General features: G+C 41.2%; 2 protein-coding genes across 3 annotated transcripts in view; one reads left to right on the top strand and one right to left on the bottom strand.

Annotated features, from left to right (window-relative positions):
• LOC114065048 (taste receptor type 2 member 40-like) overlaps positions 1-805 on the bottom strand; it is a 2626-nt gene extending 1821 nt beyond the window's left edge. The window contains exon 1 of the mRNA XM_027898632.1: positions 3-805. Within this exon, the coding sequence (XP_027754433.1) occupies positions 3-805 (803 nt within the window). The remainder of the gene's footprint in view (positions 1-2) is intronic.
• Positions 806-4105: 3300 nt separating this feature from the next.
• On the top strand, positions 4106-17929 carry MEP1A (meprin A subunit alpha). Of its 2 annotated transcripts, XM_027898637.1 has the most exons (14): positions 4106-4214; positions 4324-4348; positions 4443-4490; positions 5324-5364; positions 5470-5548; positions 5881-5998; positions 7548-7723; positions 9301-9522; positions 10466-10615; positions 13465-13680; positions 14589-15047; positions 16275-16448; positions 17009-17216; positions 17564-17929. In XM_027898637.1, the coding sequence occupies exons 1-14, from the start codon at positions 4146-4148 to the stop codon at positions 17709-17711; spliced, it is 2133 nt and encodes a 710-aa protein (XP_027754438.1). In that variant the 5' UTR covers positions 4106-4145; the 3' UTR covers positions 17712-17929. The 2 variants fall into 2 exon arrangements, with proteins under 2 accessions (XP_027754438.1, XP_027754439.1); XM_027898638.1 differs by lacking the exons at positions 4106-4214; positions 4324-4348; positions 4443-4490; positions 5470-5548 and having other exon boundaries at positions 5322-5364.
• The last annotated feature ends 129 nt before the right edge of the window (positions 17930-18058 follow it).

Raw genomic sequence — 18058 nt, forward strand, 5'->3', positions numbered from 1 at the left:
TCTTAACAGAATAAATTGTTGTCAAGATCAAACATATAAAGTTGATGCTGTACATTACGAAGAAGGAGAGAATGGATTTCATGGCTTTGATGTGGGCATCCATGCTGAGGTCCTTCATGGAGTTTGTCTGCATGTTGCATCTGTGTCTCCAGAGAGAAAAGAGAAGGAGAAGGGCAGAGAAGATGACCGCCATGAATGAAGCAGCATATCCGAAGTCAGTGATGAAATAAATATGGAAAAAATGTTCCTGAATGTTGATACTTTCCTTCAAAAAATTTACTGGACATGTGGAATTGCGGTCCTTACTGTGCAGTTTTCCAGCAATATCATAGGCAAGGATACTGATAGCCAAGGCGAAAAGCACAGACCCCAACAAGAGCCAGGGCACCATCCTGTCAATTTTTACCTTCAGGTAGATGAAGAAGCTGTTCCTGAAATTGGCAATTTTTATGCAATAAAAGACACAAAGACAGGCTGAAACCCACAAGTTGAAATAATTAAGAAAGGTATAAATACATAAAACTACTTGAAGTGTTTGGTGAACATGAAGGTATTTGGAATAAATTATTGCAAGGAGGGAATATATCCATGAGATGCACAAATACCAAAACCTGGAGAATCCCATAACCAGCAAGATCTTCTCATAAGAGTTCAAAGTTTTCTTTCTCACCCAGGACATGCAAATCACAGAAACAATGAAAGCATTTATCCACATGCCAGCAAACACCTGGAGGGTGACGACAGCCACAGCTGTGACAGCATATGAGGTGACATTAAATTGCTCTGGAGAGTGACAAGCTCCCATCCTGGGAGCTGGGAGCAGTGCTGTGCTGGACAAGGGGGCTGTTGCACCAATGCCAAGCGCAGGTCAGCGGCTGCTGATCCCTGAGTGTCCCGTCTGGAAAGAGGAGCTTTATAGAGCTGCTGGTGGGGGGGATTGTGGTGCCACTCCCCTTGAGATCAGGGCAGGTGCAGGGATGTAAATGTGCTGGGTGTCCCCTTACCTGGTGTCAGTGTTGCTGCAGTATTTGAATGTTGGTTCCGGAGGGCTGTGTTGGGTGACACAAAAAAGCGGAGATGTTTCTGTGCAGAGGTCACTGTTGTGATTCTGTGAGTGACCCTTGTTTGATTTCTGTAAGGATTCAGGATCTGTGTTCTTCTGTCGCTTGGTCACCTAAGGTGCTCATGCAGAGCAGGGGTTTTGCTCAGCAAAGCACCATCAGGGGAGTGTACTGTGAGTAAAGAAGTGAGGGAATCCTAATTTGAAGGTCATACATGCTGATCTCCTTTACCCTTTGTGCCTTACTTCTTCCTAAGTCTCAGCTCAGTACAGGCCAAGAGGATAAACATATATTTTAAAATGTTCAGATCATCATTATTGTTCTCATCTTATTTTAGGCACTATTCTAACTTTTGAACAATTTAGGAGAAAAAACAAATAGTAAATTGGTGTAAAGTCATATGTATCTCTTCTGTTTTTACTGGGCTCAAGCTCAAAGTTGACAATATGTGAGATTATGTCATAACACGCAATAAAATTTCCCAGCAATACCTGAGCAATGGCCTGGAAGTCCAAAAGCCTGTTTGTTTATCTCAGCTATCAGCTATCTCAGCTGTCTAAACTACTCGTTTATCTAACAAAAGATACTATCTCTTCCTCTGCTCTCTGCCAAAATTACTCCAGTCAGGGAATTTTGCTTACAGCCTCCTGCTCTTTTACCCAGGTAGATATATTTTGTAAACGCTTCTATTTTTAATGCATGCTTATTCATTCTTTCTATCTAGAATTATAGGTATTTACAATACTTTAAAAGCAGAACAACTGCTGTTGTTATCCTGTGCTGTGTGTTTCAGATCTGAATGATGAAGTTGTTAACCTGGACGCTTTTGACAAGTTCAGCCTTGTGCTGATTTCAAACCCTATGAAGTGGAACAGACTTACCTGAATTTTGAGAAGCTGGATGGGTAATTTTTTATTAACAATCTAGTTGGTATCACTTTGATATGATAGTTTTTCCAGCTCAGAAGGCATTTGTTTTCATTCTTGCTCGTATGAAGGACGTAGATACCTGAGCCACATTTCTGTCTCAGAGTTTATGTGTGTTACACTGGAGTCAAAACCAGTGCACACAGATTAGTAAAAGGTATTATCTGCATTTAGTGACACCATTTAGTGCCTGTGTCTAGGAATCCAGGGTAGATCTGCCATTGGGTGTGGGAATAATGATGCACAGTGATTTGGGGCACAAGGCAGTGTATGAGGCTATAAGGCACCTGCTGTACTTTCCTGTGGTCTCATGTTCTGCTACTCCCCTTCCTATATTGGTTGAGCTGAGGCTACCCAGAATGGAAGAGTAATAGCATTTCCATCACCAACTTCTTTACAGGAACTGCAGCCAGCTGAAAACGTACATGCACTGCCCTCCAGGGAGGGGAAAATGAAACTGGTGCTGGAGCACCTCTGCTCTGTAGAAAGGCTGAGAGACCTGGGCTTGTTCAGCTTGGAGAGGAGAGGGCTCCAGGGAGACCTTAGAGCCCTTCCAGTGCCTAACGGGGGTACAAGAGAGCTCTTGTACATATGAGAGGGAAATAAATGACCTCAGAATGACTTTAGATGTCTTTTTTAGGTTCTTGAGTTATTTTAAAGTTAAGGGGACTAAAATCAAAGTGGTTTTCAGACTGCTCTGATTTTTCTTCAATTTTTTGTTCCTTTCTCACATCCACTGCTGCACATCCGCAAATAGGGCCTTTGTGATGTGTTTTGACTCCCTTTACTTACCTGTGAAAATGGCTTCTACATGGTGCATCTTGAGACATGCTTCTCTTTTACTAGGAGTGTGTCCTGCTCAGCTCAGGTATCAGTGTCCTTTGAAACAATCATTCCTAAAAGCAAGTGTTGAAGAAAACCCATGTATGCTCTGTGAAAGGTCAGTCCTCTGGGGCCCTTCTTCTCAAAACAAGAAAAGATCTCCACGCTTTTTCCTCTGCAGTGTGACCTCTTACTAATAGCTTCCTACTTTGGTTTGTTTGGAGGAAAATGTGTTGCTTAAGTTGAAGGACTGACTCCTTTCTAGGCCGGGCACATTTTCCACTCAAAACCTGCTTGCATTTGAGGTTTCTTCACACTGAAACCCATTGTCTCCTACCAACACTGCTGGGTGCAGTGTGTGAAGCACCTCCAAAGCACTTTTTCTTCTCTTCCTACTCAAGCCCTCTGCATTGTGCTGTGGGTGGTGGTGTCCACAGCTCAAGCCTTTTCCTACCTAATTGCTGACCACAGAGGTGAACATGCTTACTTTCATGTCTTGTAATTTCAGATGTGAAATGAGGAAGAAGGATTCCACTGCCTCAGTTGAGGGCACTGAGGCACTCCAGGGCACATGGGGCATTTACAAGGGAATAACAGGAATCATGCAGAACCTGTGGGACAACTAGAGATTTCTGGAGCCTTGGCTCAGTTAGCCCATGTGTCCTTCCTGCCCCATGTTCCCTGAGAAAGAAGGCAGCAAAGACCAGCACAAGTTTGTGATCTCTGAAAACCACCAGAAAAGAAAGGAACATCAAGTTGGAAGGCCAGGGATCTACTGATACATGTGACCACTTCTCGAGGCAAAGAGTGGCCTGTTGTGATCAGCTGTGGGAAAACACTGTCAGGGCATTCATAATCATATCTCTTGCACCTCTAATCTTTACAGTGTGATGTTAATTATTAATTGAAAATCGCACTGGGCCAAATTCTAATAGCACTGGAGCGTTATAAACTTGCAATAATTCCATTTAAGAGTGTAGCTTTTCTCCTCTGAAGTCAAGATTGTAATGCTGACAGATAGCAAACACAGTGCAAGGAGTCAGCAACTTTGAGCCTGATTGAGAACTTTCTTTGTGAAGTCCGGCTGAGTCTTTTACTAGCTGTACTGAAGGCATGAAATTACCACATTCCTCTCTGTAATGTTCCTCCAAAGTGGACTTAGGTAGTTGATAACAGCAATGCCATCATGTGCCATTCAGGAGGCAAATGTTGCTGCTGTAATATTTCAAAGGTGGGAAGTCTGATGCTGGTTGGCTGATGCTCCATGGAAAGCTCAGCTGCATTCCCTATATATTGCAAGAGATGAGAGGGATCAGCTTCTTTTCCCATTGCAAAAATGGGCTCCATCATCTTCCCACTATGTCTGATGCTTCTCCTATGTTATGTTTACGGTTCTCCACTCTCTGTAAGTAAAACCTAATTTCTACAGATTGAGTAAAACCCGAATTCTACAGGCTCCTCTCAGTCCACAGACACCACATACCTTATACTGACTGTATTTCATTCTCTTTCAGGTGGGGATCCACTCCAGTGGAGCTGGTAAGTGCTGTGTGAGCTGGTTTGAGTTTTGAAGCATTTTCTTGTGCTTTCATGTGCACCACATCTGCACAGAATTTTTTGTCTTGTCTTGCAGATGCTGAAGCTGGTGAGATATTCAAAGACATTCCAGACATCAACTTGGGTGAGTTTATGTCCAGATTCTCATGAGGCCTGAAAAGCTGTGAGCAAAATGCTGAATTTTCTTTCTTGTAAAAAAAAGATTATTTATAGGTAGCTCACATTAACAAGAGAAATATAATCAAGTGAGCTCTGAATTACCATCCTCTGGCTATGACACCTGAATCTATCCCAGGACTACAACCTTATGTAAACAAGGGATGCAGAAGTCTTCAATTTCTGAAGTTTGGACAGACCCACTGTGTTAAGGCAAAAACACATTGTATCAATTGGAAGAGCTCTGGAGTCCCAAAAGCATTTCCTGCCCACCTTTATATGATTTTGATAAAGTTTTTCATAGATGGAAAACAACTTAGATGTTTGTTGGGCATCTATGAAAGTAGGAAGAAATCAAAGGGAGGAGACACAAACACACTGTGCTGCCTTCCTCCATGACTTTTATTTCCTGTAAATTTCCGTATTTCTTTTGATGATGCACTGTGCAATATTCTTCCTTGTGCATTGCTCGACATTACCAAATTCTCCAGAGCACTGGCTCACTGCATGGCTGTTGTCACTGCCTCAGAGCAGGCAAGATGTTATCAAACGAGACATGGATAGTGGTGGCCACCAGATTTCTGCCACCACAAATGCAGACATTGCCAAGTAGTAAATATGGGGTAGAAACTGCTGTTACTTTTATTATTACCTATATTTGAGTGTACAGAGGCTGGTTCTTACGTATTTTCTGTAAGTGCTCACATACAATAACCTCGTATAAGTAGATTCAATATGGTTTCTGAAATGAAACATATCTGATCTTTCATTTACATTGTCTTTCATTAAATTGCTTTCCAGCTGCTGGGCAGGACCTCTTTCAGGGTGATATCATGCTCCCTGTAAGTAGTTAAAACTTTCTGTCACTTGTCCTGATTGTATTTTTTCTGCAAATCATCTCATCTCCCCACAGCAGATGCATCATCAGTTGTTAATTCCATTTTCAGAAAGATCAACGAAATGCCCTAAGAAATGAGACCTACAGATGGAAGTTCCCCATTCCTTATATTCTGGGTGATGACCTAGGTAATTCAGACATTTCATTCAGATTTTAGCACCAATCCATATTTGCACTGGAGTCACTGTGATAAAAAAATCTGCCTTTTTCAGAACTGGTTCTCTCACATTAAAATTTTAAAATTCACTAACAGCTAGATAAACTAACTTGTTTATGTCAAAACCTTTTTTCTTTCTTGTACAGCTAAACATAATAAAACACAGTTTAATCAGATTCAGTCATTTTTCTTTTCAATCGTTTTTCTTTTAGTCCCCTGCATGTATCTGTGTACCTACGTTACCTCTCTAGAGGGAATGATCTGCACTTTGTTAAAGGTATCTTCCCAATGCATGTTTTCCAGATCTGAATGCCAAAGCAGTAATTCTCCAGGCATTTGAAATGTTCCGCCTGAAGTCCTGCGTTGATTTCAAGCCATATGAAGGAGAAAGAACCTACATAATCTTTAGAAAGGAAGATGGGTAAGGGTTATATCAATTTCTGTTTAGTTTTGCTGTGTAGGGTCAGCAGGGAATTAATTCCATTTGACCTCAGGAGTCTAAAGGTTCGTTGTCAGCAGAGGGAAAGAGGCCACAGAGAAACAAATCCATCTTAGCTTTTTAGACACAAAACTTGTAAGATGCTGCCTCCCTCTGCTGACTGCAGAGTCTGTTTAGATGATGAACTTGGAATGGGAATCTGATGTTTCTTTGGATGGTTACTCTTCAATGAGGTGAATCCCAGCATTGCTGTGTTTTCCTCAGGTGCTTCCACTTTCCTTCCAAGGGTTGTTTCCCATTTCACTCGAGGGTGAAACAACCTCCATGTGAATTCTCTTGAATTACTAAGGATGTGAATAGTTGGAATTTATATTTTGAAATCTTTACCAGACAGGTAAAAAAAAAAAAAAAACCAAACCTGTGAAAAGCCTGTTTATTTTAATATTTCTGGTTTTTTAATAAGGCTCTTCTTTAATGAATGCTTCTCTCAAAATCTGAAAGGGTTTTATACACAGAGATCCAACTTTTCAGGAACGAGAAGGATTTGTTTTATTTCCTACAGCTAAATGTCTTTTGAAAGAGAATCTAGAAAAGCACAAAAGCCTTCTCACTATATCAGCTGTGAATATTTCTAGCTTTCCCAGAACTTCCCAAGGGTCTATAGGCACTGATATTTCTGCTCTCAGCTTTTCCTTGGGTAATGTGTTCTATGACATTTCTCTTACAAGACAAGCACCACGATTTTTGACAAGTTGGTGATGAAGAGCCTGATACTGGAAACCCCCCAGTAGCAGCTATTCATGAGACCACAGGCTCAAGCTCTTTGTTTTCAGTGCCCACATCAGTGTGTTCAGGGCTCCTTAGTAAACCAAACCAGACACTGCTTTGTGATGAGCAAATGAAGCTAGAGCCAAAGCAGATGCTCTTTAGCACTTGCCTTCACATCACCCTCAGGCTCCCCTAAAAAATTCCCAGTGAGTTTGGCTGAGAGCTCCTTTCCTTGTTACTTTTTAGTAGCATCTGCTGAATTATGGATGAGAGGCTTGGCATTCACAGGAAAATATAATTTCGCACCTCTGTCCAATGCAAGGCATAGTTGCTGTTAAAAACAAGCAGATGCAGCTATTCTAAATCCACCTGGATCTTTTCTCTAGACCAAGTGATTGCAGGCCAGCTCAGTCTGTCTTGGTGAGTTTTACTGATTCTCTGTGTGTATTAGGCTTCTTGGCAAACTGGCAGCTGATGTAGGACTAAACTTCTGTGTAGCTCAAAAATCCATGATGAGCTTGTCTAACACAGCGGATAAGTGAAATACTGGCCTCATGCAAGTGAGAGTGTATTTTTGGAGGTTAGTCTGTTTTCAGAGTGCAGGATCTGTACAACATCAAGGCACGTGGTCATCGTCTAAGTAACAATTTATGTTTCTTTTATATTTAAAACATATTAATTTGAATTTAGTGAACAGACAGAACTTAAATACAGAGAAGAAATCTCTACTTAACTGAGTGTAAGCTCTCTCTCTCCTTCTCAGGTGTTGGTCCTTGGTGGGGGATCAGCATACTGGACAGACCCTCTCAATTGGGGAAAGGTGTGACTACAGAGCAATTGTGGAACATGAAATCCTGCATGCTTTAGGATTTTACCATGAGCAGTCGAGGATGGACCGGGATGACTATGTGAAAATTTGGTGGGATGAAATTATTCCAGGTGGGTATTAACCTTCAAGTCAGACTTTACTGTAAAGTGCAGAGGTATCAGTATCTCATTTTCACTCCTAAATTTTAAGACCTTCCTAAAGATATAATTTTAGAAACGCCTGAGACCACTGTAAATCAACAAATTTTGGTACAGCTTTTGGTCAAAGACCAGAAACTGCCTAAGGCCAGAAGTGAGAGGTCCTGACTGGGAGTCACAGGACTTTATCTCACCTTGGTTCCGGGACTGGTGTGTTCTCTAAGTTTTGAACAAATCACCTCCTTCTGAGTCTGTTTCCTTTTGCCATTTAATGCAAATTGTAAACTTATTTAGATGGTGAGCTTTGAGGTGACTCTTCTTTAATCAAAGGTCCTCTCAAAATCTGAAAAGTTTTTATATTCAGAGATTCAGGCTTTCGTGAAACTGGAAATATTCCCTTTGCCCATGAAAAAGCCTCAAAATTATTAGCTCAGATGGGACATATAAAATAGAACTCTATCCTGCTGTCTCCTGACCAGTGTCTCTCTGCAGGTTCTTGCCTGCAGGTTGATATCATCAGATTCAGTGGCTCTGTGAGTTTCAGCAAACTCTTCCCAGTCCCCCTGGTCCCTCAAAGGCAGTTTCTTCTGCTGTCCCCCATGAGCTCTGGTTCTGTATTACTTAATTTATTTGAAAAGGAGTGACTAAAAGAGGGTGTTATCTGTAAGAAAACAATCCCAAGCTCTTATATAATCTCAAGCCTTGGACTGAAGACCTTTGCGATCTGCAGAAGGGAAGGGCAGTCTTTATGCAGAGAAACTGTAATTATTCACCAGCACAGTCATGTGTTGTTTCTTCTTTGAGAAAGAATGCCAGCTATTCTGAAAATATTATTTGTAGTTGGAAATGCTGGTAATCTCTCTTTACTTCGATAGCAAAGCATGTGAAATAGCTCCCTCTCTCTGCTCTAGCAGACACTTTCATAAGGAAAAACTTTCTCTAAGGACAAATTATTTCACCAAGAAACCATGAGAAACATGTTTCCAAACGACATTTCAATAGAAATATCATATCAGTATTGTAAATCTAGAGTAAAAACGTCTTTCTTTTTCCCTCCAGATTGCTAGTTCATTCTTTGCTTTAAAGAAGAACAGAACCTAGAGGCATTCCAGGACTGTTATATCTGTCCCCTTAGTAAGCAAAGGACTTCAGAGCCTCTCCTTGTCCCTATATGATCTAATATCCTGGGAAATGTTTGCATCAATATTCACAGGTCCTGGAATGGATACATTAATCTTAAATACATTAATCCTTAAGTTTAATCCTTCAGGTTCCTTACTATTAGACCATCTATTCTGACCTTCTATGTATCCCATTCTTTACAGCTCATTGATATTTGATCTTGAACTTACCAAAGTCAGCTGTGAGGGCACAGAACTGCAATCTAAAGGCACTTCTTTGTTGTCCAAATGACAAGCAGAAATCTTGCTAAGTTTGAATATTACATTTTAAAGTAATTCTGCCTCAGAAAATTGTATCCAAGGGGCCAGGCTAAAGCCATTTCTTTCCAGTACCTCTAAAAATTAAGAACTTTTCTGTTCTTTTATTAGGCAAAGAGCACAATTTTGCGAAGTATGATGACAGCTACATCACTGACCTGAACACCCCCTATGACTACGAATCATTGATGCACTATGCACCCTTTTCATTTAACAAAAATGAGAGTGTCCCCACAATCACAGCAAAGATACCAGCGTTTGATGACATAATTGGACAACGTCTGGACCTCAGTGCCATTGATCTGGAAAGACTGAATCGCATGTACAACTGCAGTAAGTCATAATTTACCCATGGCAAACTCTTTCTTTGATTATACTCAAGCCAGGCTGGTTCACCTCTCTTATGTCTCTAAAACCACAAAAACTCTTCTCAGGTGTGTTCGCGGACAGGGCTCATGCTGTGCAGACACAGTTTATTCCCTCCTCATATCTCTCTTTGGTTCTGCTGTCATTACTCTTGTAAAAGTTAATTAGTCAAGGAAAGTCAGTCCACTCATCTCTTTTCTTCCACACTGCTCCTGGGGGTTCAGACCTGTGGTTGTGTTCTGCTGGTGTGTGGGCAGCTTTGTTGTGCTTTTGTGAGGTGAATGCAACTGCACTTTGTCCTCTTTTACTGACATTTGGTCTTAATTAGATTATTTTGTACCTGAGATTGGACAAGTCTAGAGTCCAACACTGTCTATTTTGCTAATATGATTGAACGTGTTATCACTGATCATGGTTGTCACTGAGAAGTCATTGTCCCCAAGGATCTGTCAGCAGAAGCATCACCTTGTGGGAAAACTCAGCTGAACTGGCCTAAGGTAACTGCATGGACTTTGCTTGAAGTGGAAGAACAGGGTCATGTTCATCAGGCAGATAAGTGAGACATGACAAGCAATAACCTCAGCCAAGGAGTGGTTAAATACACCACCCCAGGGTCACAAAGTGACTTGTTCCTCCGAGGCTGACAAACAGCAACAAAGACACCATTAGACACTACCACGTGGGTGCTTCTTAACCTTCTACAAAGTGGTCAAATGTTGTTGTCTTTATGCAGGGAATCCCTCCAGAAATCAAATGTTTCCTCTTTTGAGTTGTTGGGCTCGCATCTGCTAATGTGAGGATTGTCTTCTCTACAGGATGTTTATACTAGTGTAAACAAAACTGACAAAAAATAGAGCAGAAATTACTCAGAGGTGACCATGTGTGCCTTTTTTTTTTTTTTTTTTTTCAGCTTCAACTCACACCTTTTTGGACCAGTGTTCTTTTGAGTTTGATAACATCTGTGGTATGATTCAGGACACCAAAGATGACCTAGACTGGGTCCATCAACTGAACAATGTGACAGGGCAGGAGGACCACACACTTTCTGGGCGCTGTAGAGGTAAATCAAAGTAACAGAACACTCTTCTATGGAAAAAGGCTTAGCTGGAGTAACAGTCACTGTGCATGTCTGTGTCCTTTAAATACAGTCTTTAACAACTTCTCTGAACCTGTCACTGTCAACTCTTGAGAAAACCCTGCTCTGACTGCTCTAAAAACACAAGATTAAATAACCATATTTAAGGCACAACCCAGAAAACATCTGAGTTGTAATGTTTTCAGTTAAGCAAAAAGCCCCTTTTCTTCTCACTTGTCTTGACCCTTTGAGTGTGAGTTTATGTTCGCACTCGTGCTCTCAACAAACTTTTTCAACTTAGTGGAATGTCCTCCACACCAGCAAGATAAAAGGGGACAAAGAACAATCTTAACTATAGCCCTTTTAAATATAACATGGAAAATAATTTACTGCAGCTTCCAAAGTCTGAGTTATGTTGCCTCATGATAAGAATGAAACATCATTCATAGCCACCCATAAATGCTGTGTTTGCATTGCACATTGTTAGTTAAGCTTGATGAATGCTCATTGTGGAGGTGGAAGAAAGTTGAAAAGTATTTTCTGATAGTAACTTACAGATAATTTTTCTTTTCAAACAGTAATTTTGCCATTTTTTAAAAGGAATGAGATCCCAAAAAGTTTGGAGCCAGCCCCAGTCACAGTCACAGGGTGCTGGCTTACAACTGAGAATAAAGACTAAATCACAACAGGCAGTTCTGAAGAGCAAAAGCCTTATTTGTTATTATTTAGACAAGGCAAACTACTACACACTTGCAAACAAAAAATTACTTCTGTGGTAAATTTTGCCTAAGTGGTGGGGAGGGGAGGAGGGGAAGAACCCTGACCAAAAGCACATTCAGTTATGCTTTGTTAGTCTTTGATAAAGGGAAACATTGACTTGAGGCACTCAGGAGTAGGTTATTCCCCTCATGTGACCCACCCACTGGAAAAAACAGATCCCCAGCTTCTTACAATGTTACTTGTCAGATGGCTCCAAGAATACAACTCAAGAAAACCATCTGACAGCTTCTAGAAATACATGCTTCTAACCCTTGCTGACTCTTAATTCTCTCACTCTTTTTTCTTGCTCTGTACAGTATAATTGTAACTGAAACAATAATTTAACTGAATTGCTTTGAGTTTATTGGGAAAAATCCAGTCTGTCTGAATTGGGCACTTAACTTGCACTTGGGCTTTAGCATCTGGTGACTCACTACAAAATAAGTATGGAAGAGTTAATGGAGAGGGATGGGTGACTCTGAGAATCTCCAGAGTGTTGAAATGAATTGCATGAGTAGGGAGTGTCTCTCCTGTTGGCACGTCCAAAGGGTCATTGACTCCATCAGGAATTTAGACCTTTTTTGATAACTGGTTCTGCAGTCATCTCAAGTGGGGGTAAATTCTAAGTTTTTATCAGAGGTGGATCACATTTCTCACAGATAGTTTTGATGTCCTGGGTTTTTGACTTATTGCTAACTAAAATGAAGGAGGGAAAGTACAGCTATACAGCTTAACATTTAGGAAGTCTGCTGAAGTCTTCTAGGGCCATATTTTAATTGCCATAGATGCTTAATGTTGCCTTTATTTGACTTTCTTATCAAAAAAGAGGTAGAGTCCAGATCATTGGGGAGTTTGTTACTAAAATAATTTCAACAATAGGCTCCCAGCCCTGTTTCTTACTTGAAGCAAGTGATCACGCTTATATTTAATACACTTAATTTAAAGTAAAGTGTCATATGTTGCAAAGAGCAGTTAGGTACCTTTGGCAAGGTTTCTATGGATATGAGTTCAAAGCACTGCTACCTTGTGGGAGGGAATGGAGAGTATTCCCCTGACCTGGTTAGAGAGAACCTGATAAACAGCTCAGACAGCTCCACTAACCATGCAGGAGACTGTTCTGCCTTCATGCAGCTACAGTACTGTTGGAACTGCTGGAACAAGATGATCTTTAAGGTTCTTTCCAATCCAAACTATCCTGTGATTCTATGACATGTTATCTTGGACAAGAGTCCATGGAAGCAGCCCCCAACAGAGGAAACTTTCACTCAACAGCTAGAAGGATTTCACTTATTTGTTTAACCCTTGACTGTAAAGAATAGTAAAGAATAGTAAAGAATAAGTAAAAAGGAACAACATACAGATAAGACATCACAGCTTCATCTCTTACACCAAGATATGTTCTGTGTACAAATGATAAATCCTTTATCCTTAAGGATAAAAGTAGATACTTCAAATCTAAAGTAAAGCACACTTCGAAAAATGTTAATGGGAAATTAAACCAGAGGGGCAGAAATCCTTAAATAATTTCCCCAGACTGAGAAATTTAGTTTTTGATTCGTTGGGTAAGCTGTAAAAAAATTGCTTCTTCATGTTCAAGGTCAGGACAGTGCTAATTTTGTGTCCAATCCTTTTTTATTATCATTATTGCTGATAAGAAATTGTCTTTACAAGGTAATATAGCATACAATCTCTAAGAATCTCATCTTTAGATTATCGTCATTATAAATCAAGAAAAAAAATATATTTACATGTTACTTGTGGCCATCACTGAATCCTCTGTCTCACGTCTCTGACATTCCTGAGGAACACAACTTCCAGTTAGATCAACTAATGCAAAACTGACACGAGCTGACAGCAATGAGTTCCATAAATGTGCTAAGCTGCTACTCCTGTTCTTATCCTGGTCTGTCTTGGATGGCTATCACATAACATTCCCTCTGCTATTAATGTTAAGTATGAATGTTAAGTATTACTCTTCTGACTACTGAAAAAGGGCAGTTGAAATGATAAATTCACACCATGCAGCTAGGGAAAAATCTGGAAAGAGGCAGTGACAGTCTACCCTTTTTCCCCAGATGCTGGCTACTTCATGTACTTCGACACCAGCTCTGGCAGAACAGATGAGGTGGCAGTCCTGGAGTCTCGTATCCTTTATCCAAAGAGAACTCAGCAGTGCCTCCAGTTCTTCTACAGGACCACAGGAAGCGTTTCTGACAAGCTGGTCATCTGGCTTAAAGAGGATGATGGCACTGGGAATGTTCGCAAGATGAGGAAAATCCAAACCTTTCAAGGTAATTTTGGAAATGAGATGAATATTTGGATGGAGGGGAGGAGTTGTCTTATGGTAACCATCAATGCAGAGGATTGGCTCAGAAGCCCAAAGATTTTCCCAAAGCTACCAGAATGTCTTGCAATATGGCTAAGGATTTTGGTATCACATGAGGGCATTTAGCAGACAAACTGTGGTTGCAATAATGTAATTTAGCTACTTCACAGCAGAAATCACAAAATTCCTAATATTATGTTATGCTCGGTGATTGAGAGGTATTCCAAGCTGTCCTGGAGATCAATGGACTATATCTCCACTGGCTTTTAAATGATCTAACACTGAGCTGCTCAAATGTAAATACTTGTGCTCCTCTGCAGTCAATTAGAGTCCCAGTCTGATTTTTAGATGGTCAGAAATATAAAAGCACATGCAGTTTTGGATATATGAACCGGATTCCCACTTTATGTGATTTTGTGAAATAGGACAAATTCAGCCACTGCTGGACCATGTTCTATATGTTGTCAAAACTCAAGATCTGTTATAACTGGACCTACGTATATCAGGCTGCAACAGTTTGCAGGGAAGGATAAGTCCCTGGAAAAGTGTCAGAAACTGCTAATTCTAACACACTGGGTCACTGATTCCCATCCTTTTGTTTTGTCTTAGCTCTCAGCCTGTTGCCCTTTATTCTAGTGACTGTCATTCCCTAACGTGTGAACAGTTCCTTGTACAAAATGTCCAAACCATTTACATTATAAAGCAATGTGGATATATTATAATCACAGTATCAGCTTAAGATCTCTCACCTTCACGACTCCATGAGAGGTCCAGTTATCTGAAAATGCAGCTGGGATGGATGGCTAGGAACAAGTCACTTCATAATACCTCTAATCACACTGATGGCAATCTTTTGCTTTCCTTTCACCAAAGCTGACAGTGACTCCAACTGGAAAATTGCCCATGTAACCCTCAATGCTCAGAAGAAGTTCCGTTACCTCTTCCAAGGACTAAAGGGCAACACCAGCTCTTCATCCGGTGGGATTGCTATCGATGATGTCACCCTGACAGAGACCCCCTGTCCCACAGCCGTGTGGGTCATTTCAAATTTCAGCAAAATCCTTGAGGACACACCCACTAGTGCTATTCAAAGCCCTCGTTTTTATAGCCCCGAGGGTTATGGATTTGGCATAACTGTGATCCCCAACTATAACAGCACTGGCTACGCTCACATTGCCTTCCACCTGTGCAGTGGAGAGAACGATGCTCTGCTGGAGTGGCCGGCTCTGAACCGCCAAGCCACGCTCACAGTGCTGGACCAGGACCCCGACGTCCTCAAAAGGATGTCCTCGAGCAAAAGCTTCACTACAAGCAGAGACCATGTTAGCTCAGGTGAGTGTGTCAGCCTGGGGGAATGTTGGCAATGAGAGCTAAGGAACCCAAGTCAGAGGACTGAGTGTAGGACTGCAAGAGCTGGGCAACCTTGACTCCATTTCCCAGTTTGGGACACTTTCCTGAGTACGACCTTCCCTGTGTGGGATTCAGAGTCCCTGTCTGTGGAAGATCATGTAATGTGAAAAGTGGCACCTATAAGGTTGGTGTTATTATGAACAATGCCTGGGATATCTGAGTTTGACTCTAAATACAGAGTTCTCACAAGAGCTGGCAATTCCCATTCTACCTGTGGTAATCAATTATAATTTTAGTTAAAGCTGCATTTTGGAAGCTCAGTTAACTACAACATATTCGGTTGATTTCAACATATGTAGTCTGAATGCACAACATTCACACTGTAGCTGTTATCTAAGAAAAAAAATACCATGAAAATACCTGCAAGATCTGTCTGCAGCACTTGAAACCTGTCTTGCTTGGCTGGGAGTAGACACTGCACAGCATGAACTCTTTTAAACAGGGACCACCTTTTAACTCCAGGTTTATATAGCATGTAACACCATAGGTTCACATCCAGCCACGGATGTGTTAGTTCAGAAATGTTCAGCCTGGAGAGAAGAGGGCTGAACAATCAGGGTGACCTAACTGTAGCCCTTCAGTGCCTGAAGGGAGACTACAAGAAAGATGGAGGGAGACTATTCACAGAAGTATGGAGTGACAGGAAAAAGGGGAATTGGCTTCAAACTGAAAGAGAACAGGTTTAGATTAGATATTAGGAAGAAATTGTTCACTGGGAGGATGGTGAAGCACTGGAACAGGTTGACCAGAGAGGCTGTGGATAGCCAATCCCTGGTGATGTTCAAGGCCAGGTTGGAGGGGCTCTGAACAACCTGGTCTAGTGGAAGGTGTTCCTGCCCATGGCAGGGGGGTTGCTACTAGGTGAGCTGTAAGGTCCCTTCCAACCCAAAGGGTTCTATGATTCTATGAAAGAAATAGGAATTGTGAATTTCAATGCCCTCACATAGACTAAGAAACCTCATACAGACCATACCTAAGGATCTGCTGGCACCCTTGGTTTGTCAGTCTTCTGTAGTTTGTTTGGGCATTTCAGCCCTGAACTCGATTTTATAAATCCCATTCAACACTTTAACGTGAAAAAAAAGTCATGTCATACTTCCAGCTGCAAAACTTTGTGGTTCTTATTCATCACTCATATTCTCTTTGCAGATGGTAGTGGAGCTGTAATATGGGATAAACCATCAATTTCTGGAACATTTGATGAATCATGCAATTGCAACAGAACTGTATCCCGGGGGTGGAGTAACTTCATGTCCCACAGTGAGATGAGACAGAGAAGCTTCCTGAAAAATGATGACCTGATTATTTTTGCAGAATTTAATGGTAAAGACCCTTTCCCTTATTCTCCTTACAAAATGGGTGATTCTTTCTGTTGTCATACATTCAAATAACTACTACACCTGTCTCCAAGTTTTCTTCTCTTCTAATGGGGACCAACTTTAAAAAGCATTTCTGTGTCTTAGTTTCAGGTGGGTGATGTTGACTAAAGTGATTATGAGTTCAGAGGGATCTAAATGGCAGTGAGTTTTGGAAGGTTAACTTCTTAGACAACTTTAAGCACCCTGACCAGTAGCTATGTCCATTTCTAACTAAAAGGCCATCCCCATTGAATTTATTTTCAAACATATGTGGCGTAATTTTTTGAAGTATGGAATATCACAGATTTACCTAACCAGTTTTGATAACTTCAGTGTTATTTTCTGTCTTGTGCTTTAAATACACAGAACATGCTGTGGAACAGCAAGAGTTCTTTAAAAGGCAAATGGACAAGGAGTGCCCTCCGGTCCACAAGACACTGTGTGAGCCCCTGGTAGGAGGTGTACTACATACAGCTTCACTCACTGATATCTGATGTCTTTCTCTCCACTTTCCTTTTCTAAAAGATATTATTCACCTCAATAACACCGAAGTTCCTGTTGCATCTGTACAATCTGCCCTCACGGGAGGCCTCATCCTTGAGAGGCAGAAGAGAGCAGCCCAGGATGTGGAGCCTGTTCAAGACCAGCTGCCTTATCTGCAGGAGCCCTGTGACCCAAACCCTTGCCAGAATGATGGGGTCTGTGTGAATGTGAAAGGAGAAGCAAGCTGCAGGTACCGCAGACCTTGCTCTGTCTTTCTTCTTCAAATTATGCGGCTAATCAGTGTTCAGAGCTACAGATTTCAGAGGTCTAAGCCACTAGGTCTTCGAGGAACAGTAGGAACAAAACATTTTGCCACAGTGACTGATTTCTACCAGCAGCCATGAGGGAAAGTTTCTTTGCTTTATGCACCCTTTTGTGGTGCTTCCAGGGTATGTAAATAGCAAAGTGGTGATGTTGTGACATGAACTCCTCTAATGGGAACTGCACATCCAGGGTTGTGAATGTGAGGACCTTCAGGTGAGTCTATAGCACAGGACAAAACTCCTGATACATGTGGGTCTCTACTTTTTTTCCCAGGTGCCCATCAGGACAAGCCTTCTTCTTCACGGGTGAGAGGTGTGAGTCAAGACAGGTCCATGGGGACATCCTGGGAATGACAATTGGTGGAATTGCTGGAACCATTGTCTTAACCATCGTCCTCATTTCCATGATGGCTAGAAGATAAAAAAACTGCGGGGCAACAAATCTCAACCTGGTGTTTTTCCATAATTCATAAAACATTGGTTTTCAGTGAAAAATGATGAATACAAGCTGTAGAAGACCAGTCAACATATGGATAGAAAGCTCTATCAACACCTTGGCAACAATCTGCTTTCTCTGAGGGATGTGGCAGTTGAAATGTGTTATGTAGAACTGCTGTCTGATGAAAGTTTATACAATGCCTTTCTTGTGTGTTCTTTGAAAATTTCATTTCTTCATCCCACAGCAAGCAGCAGTGCTGAGAGTCCATGCATTTACTCTCAGGTAAAATTCAAACTTAGGTCAAATAACTGGTAGAACCTCTCAAAATAC

The sequence above is a fragment of the Empidonax traillii genome, unplaced genomic scaffold, assembly GCF_003031625.1.
Source record: "Empidonax traillii isolate 1590-97213 ecotype Southwest subspecies unplaced genomic scaffold, ASM303162v1 scaffold609:size479882, whole genome shotgun sequence".
Classification (NCBI taxonomy): domain Eukaryota; kingdom Metazoa; phylum Chordata; class Aves; order Passeriformes; family Tyrannidae; genus Empidonax; species Empidonax traillii.